Source organism: Branchiostoma floridae, chromosome 12 (genome assembly GCF_000003815.2).
Source record: "Branchiostoma floridae strain S238N-H82 chromosome 12, Bfl_VNyyK, whole genome shotgun sequence".
NCBI lineage: Eukaryota > Metazoa > Chordata > Leptocardii > Amphioxiformes > Branchiostomatidae > Branchiostoma > Branchiostoma floridae.
In genome coordinates this window covers 9814178-9826279 of record NC_049990.1, presented here as the reverse complement: position 1 = coordinate 9826279, position 12102 = coordinate 9814178, and the positions used below count along the sequence as shown (strand labels likewise).

The 12102-nt window shown below is 42.3% G+C and overlaps 1 protein-coding gene across 1 annotated transcript; it reads left to right on the top strand.

The window, feature by feature from the left end:
* Positions 1-1004: 1004 nt before the first annotated feature.
* Positions 1005-11636, top strand: LOC118426956. The gene is made up of 12 exons (XM_035836587.1): positions 1005-1110; positions 1716-1878; positions 2819-3032; positions 3401-3490; positions 3980-4066; positions 4809-4993; positions 5538-5639; positions 7707-7743; positions 7932-8015; positions 8264-8400; positions 8841-9028; positions 9457-11636. Exons 2-12 carry the CDS (start codon positions 1718-1720, stop codon positions 11634-11636), a joined length of 3465 nt encoding a protein of 1154 aa, XP_035692480.1. The 5' UTR covers positions 1005-1110; positions 1716-1717.
* Positions 11637-12102: the final 466 nt, after the last annotated feature.

The window sequence follows — 12102 nt, the reverse complement described above, 5'->3', positions numbered from 1 at the left end:
TATTTCTTTATTGAATATCTATCTTCTAGAACAGAAACTATCTCAGCTCGTGCAACAAGAAGGAAGAGCATAAAATTGATAAATCACTGTAAAGCGCAACTTGTACTGACCATGGGGGGTATAATTACATGTACCTCCTTGTTCTCTATGCTAGTATGCCATGTTGACATATACAATCTCGGTAGTCACATAGCCTTTTTGAGGCTGTAGATTGTTATCCACTGTACAATTTTTGTGACCAAGACAGAGCCCATTCCTCTCCTAACTGCCAATAATCTCTCCGACCCCCTTGTACATTTTGGAGTGGGGAAAATACTGTAAACAGCACAGATTTTGTGACATGTCAAAGGATTTAGATTTAAATAGATATAGATTTGAACCCAGGACCTCTTCTAGGTCTAACACCCTAAAGCATTTATCCAACACAGTACTGGTACAGTAGCCTGATTAAATCTCGCTTATAGCAGCCCGCCAAACATCCGCCGGGGAGGGGCCAGTTAGAGCCCTGGACAGCGGAGTTTGTGTTACACAGACTACTGGTACAGTACTTGAATGTGTTCCTGACAAGCTGCAATGAAGGCCTCGGCCAGACACATTCCCGAAGGGTCCAGCCAGTGGACAGGCCAACCTGGGGTCACTAGCAGTGTTGGAGATTAGCAATTGCTATGCCTGTCAATCTGCTACTTTGGCTGAGTGCCATATGATGGGGCTATGAATGGGGGATCTTAGTAGCCTGACGTGATAGTCAGGCCAGGTAGACAGGCCAGATAGCCTGGCCTGGTAGACAGCCCAGCCTTTTAAGCGAACCCCCCCCGATCGCTGGAAAATCGTAGAAATGGAACAAATAGAGAGGAATATAACCGGCCAGGGAACAGCTCGCGATCCTAGATCCGTAGATCGCGTGCTGTTCCCTGGCCGGCTATATTCCTCTGGCCGGCTTACTCCTTTATTTGTTCCATTTCTACGATTTTTCCAGCGATCCGGAGTCTGGTGGAGACTACTGCACTGCATGATGGTCAAATTGATGCCGGACGTAAACTGCTGTGGGAGACCAACTACGCAATGCATGCTGGGTTTCCGGGAAATTTGATTTCGTGCCGTCAAACTTAGGTAAGTCAACACTACATAAATAAGGTTAAAACGGTGTTTACATTGCTTATTGCAACTCATATACGCTATCCCTGACATCATGCATATTCTATGAGTTCTATGTATTATCTTATCACATGCAAATGTATGATTTTGACTCCGAACTACCGAATTTTCTTGGATAAATAACATTCTACTACCGGTACTGTGCTAGTTATGATCGTTGCCGCTTACAAATTACAAACCTTTCAAACTTTTCTTCCCTGAAATGCCCACAATCATGAGGTGAACAATCATAGTTGCTTAAATTATGCTTGGATCCCAGAATGTTAATAACTTTATAGATATTATTGAGATCATAGTAACGGGGGTGGGGTGATGTAATAAATATATATTTTGAAAACAGACAGTTGCACACAGAAAAAGAGGTTACACACACACTGAACTTGGATGAAATCAGAAGGGAGTCGAGGCGCATGGATGAAGTTAAAAGGGGGTGGGGGAATTTAGATAAAATCTGAAAGTAAGTTGAATCATCAAATAAAATCTGGCCTCTTACCCCCCCCCCCCCCCCTACTTTTATTTTCCGGGACGACTACAAAAGTTTTTATTGGGCATGTTTTCAGCCATGGGGGTTCAGCAGCTGTGGACCATCCTTGCCCCTGTGAAGACCCACTGTGCGCTGGAGTCCCTGCAGGGGAAGACTCTAGCCGTGGACCTGAGCATGTGGGTGTGTGAGGCCAGCGGAGTCAAGGCTATGACTGGAGCCGTCACCAGGCCACATCTAAGGTACGTTACTAGTACTAGGATTTGTCTTCCCTGAGTACCAGATTGGACTAGCTACTAGTAGTGCTGGCAGAGTGCCGTGATCCGAAGGCATGACGTGATCCGGCAGCCTGCCGTGATCTGGCAGAGTGCAGTAATCTGGCAGAGTGCCGTGATCCGGCGGCCTGTTGTAATCCAGCGGAGTGCCGTGATCCGGAGACCTGCGGTGATCCGGCGGAGTGCCGTGATCCGGCAGAGTGCCATGGTCCGGCGGCCTGTCGTAATCCGGTGGAGTGCCGTGATCCGGTGACGTGATGCGATCCGGTGACGTGATGTGATCCGGAGGCATGCCATGATCCAGCGGAGTGCCGTGATCCGGCGAAGTGCCATGATCCGACGGAGTGCCGTCATCCGGAGGGCTGCAGTGATCCGACACAGTGCCATGATCCGGCAGAGTGCCGTGATCCGGCAGAGTGCCGTGATCCAACACAGTGCCGTGATCCGGCAGAGTACCGTGATCTGGCAGAGTGATCTGGCGGAGTACCGTGATCCGGCGGAGTGCCATGGTCCGGCGGCCTGTCGTAATCCGGTGGAGTGCCGTGATCCGGTGACGTGATGTGATCCGGTGACGTGATGTGATCCGGAGGCATGCCATGATCCAGCGGAGTGCCGTGATCCGGCGAAGTGCCATGATCCGGCGGAGTGCCGTCATCCGGAGGGCTGCAGTGATCCGACACAGTGCCATGATCCGGCAGAGTGCCGTGATCCGGCAGAGTGCCGTGATCCAACACAGTGCCGTGATCCGGCAGAGTACCGTGATCTGGCAGAGTGATCTGGCGGAGTACCGTGATCCGGCGGAGTGCCATGATCCAGCGGAGTGCCGTGATCCGGCAGAGTGCCGTGATCTGGTGGCCTGCCAGGTTCCAGACTTTGATATAAAATGTCCCCCTTGTTCATTTTTCAGGAATCTATTCTTCCGAGTGTCTCATCTGACCAAAATGGGCGTCGGGTTGATTTTCGTGGTTGATGGGGAACCACCAGAGCTGAAGTTCCAAACCATGGTGAAACGGAACCAGGGTCGGTTCGGGGCCAGCAAGACTGGTCCAGATGGACAGAAGAAAGGCCTGGTTAAACCAAAGAAAATGAAGAGGTCTCACTTTAAGGCTATATTGAAAGAGGTATTCTTTTGATCATAGAAACAGTTTATGTTGATAATGTTTGGATTGATTGAGACATACATGTAACATTAAAGCTGGAGGCCCTGTTTACATGTATGAGGGAGTTTCAGTTGTGAGCGTCAAGTGTAAAACTTCTGTATGTAAAAGAACCCAACACGCTTACACCTACACTAGTAGGGGTGAGCTGTTGTTCTTCAAGCTATGGAAAGCAACCTTGTGGCAAAACTGCTTTGCACTAGCATCTGATACAGAAATGGCATTATGCTTTAATTAAATCATTAAACTTGCAATTGGGTACTTATCATAGACCTGGGGACATGTACACTTCATTTGTCATATGAATGTATCAAATGCAAAAATGTCTACAGTGCATCCTCCTGCTGGATGGACTGGGAATCCCCCATGTGCAGAGCAAGGGAGAGGCAGAGGCCTTCTGTGCTTTACTGAACAGGGAAAATGTGAGTTTTAAACTTAAACTTCTGTATGTGTATTACCATCCGTAGTACAATGGTGACTAACCCTGCCTCTAGAGGTTAGGAGGTTGTAAAAATGTATCTCAAGTGTTGTAGCTCAACTGACAATGTCAGTGTGAATGTCATCAGAAAGAATTGCAGAATTGCCCTGTACAATATTAATGAACCTGTAAATAAGATCTTTACATAGCATCTGTCTTCTCTGTCAAGACCAGTGGAAGAATAGCTCTTCAGTGAGCTTAACTGGTTTAAAATCACTTTCTATTTCTTTAAAACTTATAAGTTATAGACACCATTTAGCAGCATCAGTCATTTAACACAGCAGAATTATTGTGTACTGACTTCTGCAACAATGTATAAAACTGAAAAAAAAAATCACTGTTTCAAAATAAACAACAATGACTAAGAAATAGAACTCGAACAAGCAACATCGAGTTTCTGCAATAAACTAAAGTAACTCTTCTGTGTTGCCAGTTGGTGGATGGATGCCTGACTGATGATGGGGATGCCTTCCTGTATGGGGCCAGGACTGTCTACAGGAACCTCACACTGGATAAAAAGGTTGGATGTTAGGCCTACATCACATTTCCTACTTGGGGCCCGACTGGACTGTTTGCAGGAACAAAACATTTAAGTTTATGCCAATAGATATGCACAATGCATGCTGTTGAATTGTTTTCGGTCCTTTTTGTGTTGTTGTTGTCTTTTATATCATACTTATCGTTCCCGAAAGCTGCCTGGACGGGCCCCTTTGTGGAAATGTGAACTTAGCCTTAGTCAGGGAATGCATCACTCATACTGGGTCCAAGACTATGGCTGTTTAACATAGCCAGTTTTAGTTTGTCATGCATACAGAAAGGTTCAAAGAAAGAAAAAAACAAACAAAAGAAGCAATAGGGATCCCATAGTCCCGCCTACCTCCATCAAAACATAAAAATGAAAAATGAAAAATATAATTCAATGCAAAACGTTTGAGGGATGTGCAACCACTTTATACATTTGTATTAGGTTGATTTGCTAATTGCCATGCTACCATTGGTTGAACTTCTGTTGCAATTGCTAATTGTGATTGACCATCTATATAAAAGGACCAAAGATTAAGCACTGAGAAGACAAGGGCTATTTTTTATTGTGGTTTATCTGGTAACAGTTTATCTGGTATATATGTATGCAATCATTAACAAGACATGTTCAAACTGTAGTTTGTTAATGATGTTGATACTTATGCTGGTACCTGTACAGTTAAATTTTGAAGTCAGATTTGTGTGCAGCTTGTGTAACATTCTGTTTGTACCCCTTCCAGGATCCTCATGTGGACTGTTATCAGATGACAGACATAGAAGAGAAGCTGCTGTTGGATCGTAACAAGCTGGTCGGCCTGGCCCTGCTGCTGGGCTGTGACTACTGTCCCAAAGGGGTGCCTGGTGTTGGCAAGGAACTCGCTGTCAGAGTCATGACTGCCCTCGAAACCTGTGATGTACTGGAGCGGTAGGTTTGAGTGAAGTTCTCGTGGTACAAAAGTGATAATAGAGCATACAATGTTTACACTGATCTTAATTTTCATATCAATCCATAGGTTTCATGTATCATATGAAAGCAATAAATGCTGTCCGCCATATGAGGGTTTAATCTTTTATTGTAGTGTAGCCCTTGCATACACACATTGCCTTTTTTCTTGATAAGCTTCATTTCTATTACTACTTATGGTGTGAGATCAGCTTCCTACTTAGACTCTAATCTCTTCAATAACTAGATTTGAACTATTATACTATATTGAGTGGAATATACTTGTTGCCACCAAGTACAGTAGAGATATTCTAACTATATAGTTAGACAGTGCTTGCAGCTATATGTGCATAGGTTAGGTGTGACAGGTTGTTAAGTGTAATAAAACCAGCTGCGTAAAAAGCTGGTGTGTATGCCAAATGGCATTTATAGCAGCTATATAGATGCAGTTACAGAAATAACTACCAGTCCCTTTCTAGCTTGGAAGGTTTGGCACAGATGTTAAGATTTTTGTACTTTCCTGCAGATTTAAAGTCTGGAGATCTGAAGCTCCGTGTGGGATGACCAGTCAGTTGACAGGAAGCCAGAAGAGGGTCAAAAACAGTTCCATTGAAGTTACTGTGATGAGGTAAAAGCAGGTCACAATCTAGACCTGAAATGTACATTGTATTTGCTTGCATTATGGGTCAGGGCTCGAAATACCACATGCATATGCAAGTTTGTGCATGTAAGATTAGTGTGGTGCAAGTAAGTTTAGACCAAACTTGCACCAGTGCAAGTTACTTTTGTCCTCTAATACCTGACACTGTGACATTAGAAAAAGCTTACAAACACCAAGAATATTATCTGTCATTGAAAGGTAAAAGAAAATAACACTTGATAAAAAAGTCTAAGTTTGTCCATGGAGGTTAGACATCCATGGAGGTTAGACATCCATGGAGGTTAGACATCCAGGTAAACAATATTTCAAGACAATTCCATCTCTACAATGCTTAAGATCCCTTTGGTGTTGTCTTACCTTGATTTGCATTTAAGTCACATTTGCATACAAGTTAGTGACTTTGATATGTTCAACTGTTTTTTCCAGTACTTGTAATGAGTTGTTCTACCACTTCATTCCAGCGATTAGTGATGGATGTCAATCGCGAGGCATGCAGAAGAAATCTATGGCTCTTATCGAGTTGTAGACATTGGATTGATCTTTAATTAAGCCTAAATTCACCTTTTTTGAAACTGTACAATTTAAAACTAAAAAAAAATATGCTATAGAAAAACAAATACTTAAAAGTATCCAAACGTGTGGTCTTTATGTATCCCCATTTACTCACATACATTTGCAAATTTTCAGAATAGGAGATAAAGAGTTAACAGTTCACTATTTTGGGTTGTGCAAGTAAGTTTCTTTTGGTGCAAGTTACCTTTTGCTCAACTTGCACTGGTGCAAGTTAACTGAAAAGTGTATTTCGAGCCCTGTGGGTAAAGCATGGAATGCATGCATATAGCCATCATAATAACCAGATGAAACATTCTAAAGACCTGATGATAAATTGTTATTTACCCTTTATACAAATGACCTTCCGTTGACTGTGTCACAATGTTCGACAGAAATGTATGCTGATGATACTTCACTGTACAAGGCAGCCAAGTCAGTCAGTGCTATTGTGGCAGCTTTGCAACCTGATCTTATAGAATTGTCTAACTGGGTTAGTACCAATCGATTAGTTATGAATGTACTGAAAACAAAATGTATGCTATTTGGCACTGCTCGCAAGCTTGCTATGTTACCCGATAAATCTTTGAACCTTGTAATCGGCTCTGAGAAAGTTGAACAAGTAATCGAAGCAGTCCTATTGGGCATACATATGGACCCGTCACTAACTTGGAATCTTCATACCAAATATCTTGTAACAAAACTCTCAGGAAACTTAGCCTATGTCAGAAGATATGCTTGTTATATACCTGATGATGTGTGTAAACTGGTACTTCAAGCCCTGGTGCTATCAGTAGTGCAATATTGTTCACCAGTGCTAGCCAGCATGTCAGATTCGAATATGAGAAAACTGCAGATAGTACAAAATAGAGCGTGTAGACTGTTATGAAGATGTAAATCAGACACATCTGTTAGGCGGATGCATCTTGAGCTTGGTTGGCCTACAGTGAGTAAGAGATTTTCTTTAAGTACTCTGATTATGTTCTTCAAAATCCTCAATAGCCACGAACCACAAAATGTGTACAATTCCTTCATACCAGTTAATTCATCCCACATGTATAATACTAGATTTTCTGTATCTAACAACTTCAGACTACCCAAACCTAAAACAAACAGTGGAAAACGTACCTTCTTGTACCGAGCAATTATGCTCTGGAACTCATTGCCATCTGACATTAAGGCATTGTGTACATTGTACAGTTTTAAACAAGCCATCTCCAACATTGTCATCTAGACCTTTGACCTCTCGACACTGTGCTCTATTGTAAATACTTTGTGATTGTTGTATTTTTTAAAATGTATGTATTCATGTTGATTGTCATGTTGATTCATGTTGATTGAACCTTGGAAGATTAGCCTGTAAGGGCTAAAAGGTTTCTTAATAAACAACAATAAACAACAATACAAAGTGTATAAGTGTAGGATTGCACATTATTGTATGTTTTATTGGATTGGTTGATTCTCTTTTGTTCTTTGTCTTTGCAGAAAAGCACTGACAGATCCAGCTTTTCCTGATACAAAGGTATGTACCTAAATAAGTTTCAACAATAGTAGCTATAGCTAGTGATATGACTGTGATATCTTATTTATAAATGATGTAAGCTCTGTAACAAGCATTTCACCTCTTGCTTGTCCCAGCTAAGCAAAGTACAAATGTAATTTGACTATGCATTGGTACGACTTATTTATTAATCTTTACCATTGTTCCAGATTATCAATGAGTTCCTGGTCACAAAAGACACCTGTCCCCCACAAAAGTTGGAATGGAAGAGGCCAAGGTTACTCGTCTTACAGGTCAGAGATTATATTGCATTCAGTTACATTTTATGACAATTTTATATCATATGACATATAGGTACAATGTGGTGCACTTAGTGGGGATAATGAATTCAATGAGTTTTCCATGTACAATGTTAATGAAATTATTTGAAGCATATGTTTATCATACAGAGCTCATAGTTACACTAGGCTAGGCCATACCACACCACAATTGTCTTGTCAAAGAAAATTGACTAAAAACCACTGATTTCCAATGTTTTTAGGAGCTGAACCTGCGGTTACTGGAGTGGCCTGAAGAGTACACACTAGAGAAGGTACTGCCACTGGTGACATACTGGGAGATGTCTCACTTACAAACTCCTCATCAGAAGGAGAACCGACCATCACTGTCTCCTCACAGGTAGGACTCTGTGTGTCTCTGATGCTAGACTATTTTGTAATCATTCCCTGCCATCATATTTAAACTGTTTACTAGGGAAGTTGGTGTGATTAGTTGGCCTTCTGTTTAGGGTTTTGTGGCTCTGAGTCCAAATTCATTAGCAGACCACTGAGTGTTGTGCCCTTGGTACTTTGCACCTATTTCTTTACCTTGAGGTCTCGTCTCATGTTTGAAGAGAGCCGCACCTTGAGCACATTAAAAAGGCGACCACACTTGTATAAAGGAGTAGGGGTCCTTCTCAGTGTGATTTGATCAAACCTTACTGTCTGGTGTTAAGCAACTTGTACTTACTGCACAAAACTGGTGTGTTTCACATACAAGTAAAGGGGGTTTACTGGTTATGCAAAACAGACAAACAATGGGGATCCTCAAACTGAATATCCTGTTCTCAATTATTTCAGTGTGGTGAAAACTCGCACACGTAACGGTGTCCCCTGTCTGGAGGTGCAATGGTACAAGCCTGACGGTATCACTACAGAAGAGGACTATGTCACAACAATAGAACCTGAAGATCTCTTCACATCGGCCTTCCCATGCCTGGTACAGGAGTTCAGGGAGAAGAAGGCTGCTCAACAAAGTAGGAAGAAAGGTAGGGGATCAGAACTGTGTACTTCACAGCATAAGGAATAGTGTATCTGTGTCTATATACTAATACTATATATATATAGCCAGTATTACTGCCCTTCAGCATAACATACCAGTTTTGCAGGCACATGGCAGCAGCTGGTTATATTACATTGAACAACTTGTCATGCCTAACCCTTGCAGATCTAACTAGGTGGATGTAGAAAAAGCTTTCTGATAGTTATAAGATGTGTTTAATGTCTCAAATGCATTTTATCAATTACACTGCAAATCTACATGTACACGTTATGTAGGATTTATGTTGTCAAAGGTCTTTTTTTTATGCTTTGAATACAATGAAATGATGATTGACAAATGAATTTTGTTTTTGCTAGCCTGCCAAAGCAATGCTTCATTACAAAAAAATATTTAAGATTTTTTTTTCTATTTTAGGAGGAAAAGCAAAGGCCAAACAGAAATGCACAGATGACATGACAGAAACAGACTCCCAACAGCAGGGTGACACACAAGAAGAAGAACAAGCAAATAGGCCTGCTGTTCCCTGTGTTGTTGATAACAGTCTAGCTTTGGATTTCTCCAAACTCTCACTGAATAAATGTAACGTTAACATCAATGCAACATCACTAGGCCAAGGAAAGACAGCTAAATCAACTACAAGAGGCTGCAAAGAGGACACTTTACTTTGTAGATTGAACGAGAAGTCAGCTACATCACAGTTTGTTGGGTCTTCTGAAAAGGTCTTGCCTTCTCATCCTCTTGGGATCAGCAAACTGGACCCAAATTTCTCCCTCGGAATCAACGACTTTTCCTTCATGTCAAATGCTGATGGAGATACAAGTATTACCACTAACACATGTCTGTCAGATCACACTACTGAACAGGGTTGCATGTCAAAGATATATCCAGATCTGAAAGGGCAAAACAGCATAGAGTCTCCGTCTCCAGTCTCACCCCAGGTAATGTTACCACTTATGGAGAGGCTACAGTTGAAGGGAGAAAAGAGGAGACAGCTTAAGGTAGAGAAACGATCATCCTACAAGGATGTGCCTCAGTCTAAGCCTCTAAAAACCAGTCATACAGCTTCAGCCCAGGTGATGTCAAACCAGAACAGGCCTGAGAAAGCTACGAAGACTGAGAGGGCAGGTGGGCAAATTATAGAACCCAAAGGAAGTTTACAACATACTTTAAAAGTAAGTCATGAGCAGTCAGTTGAGAGACAAAGAATCGCTCCAGTGCTGAGCAAGGGCACAGACAGCTTGATTGAACTCCCACAGCCTGTAGCAGGTAAAACCAAGGAAGTAAAGGAGAAAAAGGTTCACACAAATAAAAGTAAAGACGACCTGAAAAAGAAGATACTACAAACTGACCCAGACTCTTTGGACTTGAGAAAGGTATTGATGTGTAACACAGTTTCCATCCAGAGTAGCTGTGCTACAAAAGCAACACCAGAGGAGCGGTCAGTTAAGACAGAAAGAATCGCTCCAGTGCAGAGCAAGGCCACAGAAGGCCCTGTGGAACAGCCACGGCCTGTAGCGGTCAAAACCAAGCAAGTGAAGGAGAAAGCACTTCACGCAAACAAAAGTAAAGAAGACTCAAAAAAGTTAAAGGCACCACTGTGTAACCCAGTTTCCATCCAGAGTAGCTGTGCTACAGAAGCAACAACAGAGGACTTTGACTTTGAGGAGCAGTCAGTTAAGACACAAAGAATTGCTCCAGTGGTGAGCAAGGCCACAGAAGGTCCTGTTGAACTGCCTCGGCCTGTAGCAGGGAAAACCAAGCAACTAAAGAAGACAGCACTTCACACAAACAAAAGTAAAGAGGACTTGAAAAAGAAGATACTACAAGCTGACTCAGATTCCGTGGAGTTAAGAGGGGCACCGATGTCTAACCCAGTTTCCATCCGAAGTAGCTGTGCTACAGAAGCAACACCAGAGGAGCAGTCAGTTAAGACACACAAAATTGTTCCATTGGTGAGCAAGGCAATGGATGGCCCTGTTGAACTCCCACAGCCTGTAGCAGGGAAAACCAAGCAAGTGAAGGAGACAAAGATTCACACAAACAAGAGTAAATACGACTTGAAAAAGAAGATACTACAAACTGACTCAGACTCTTTAGACTTAAGAAAGGCACCACTGTGTAACCCAGTCTCCATCTGGAGTAGCTGTGCTACAGAAGCAACTGATGAACAGTTGGTTGAGAAACAAAGAATCACTCCAGTGCTGATCAAGGCCAAAGAAGGCACTGTTGAAAAGCCACAGCCTGTAGCAGTCAAAACCAAACAAGTGAAGGGGAAAGAGCTTCATTCAAGCAGGAGCACAGACAACTTAAAAAAGAAGATACTGCAAGCCGACTCCGACAAGGCCCCAATCTACAGTCCGGTTTCTATCCAGAGTAGCTGTCCTACACAAGCATCAGTACTTGATGATACCAAAGCCATATCTGCATCTTGTATACCATCTGAAATCAAAGCTGCCCCAGCCTGCAGTACTGCCAGACCGATGGATGATGTAAGCAGTCCTGTTGGTACCACCATGTCTCTTGTGGAGCGACTGAAACTCCGCGTGGGACACTCCAAGGGGAAAGTCCTTGATGCAATGCAGGGAAAACACTGATCACTCATCCTGAGGGTTCCAAGATAGTACACATTACATGATTGATTGGTATACATGGAAATAAAATACCTTAAGAGTTTCATGCCCAAAGTTCTGGAATGGAAGTTGAAACTGAATTTACATTTGCTGGCTGTAGGTTGAGTTAGCCTGAACTGTAGGTACAATATGAAAACAGAATGAGTGGGAAAAGAAAGGTGGCTATACCTTATGGTACACATAGTTTCAGGGAGTAAGTCAGGACTGGTGCATATTTTCCTCCTTGCTAACTTTGCTTCTTGAAAATGCCAGAATACCAACGAAAGACATTGGGTTTTTATAAAGTTATAAGTGTTAAGAACACTAAGACTTATAGTGCTGTATGTGGTAAAAGTACATATAAAAGATCATGGAAGATTTCTATTTCAGCCAGATTGAAGATTTTAACAGGCAATATGAACCACTTTTTCTAAACCTTTCTACTCATGTG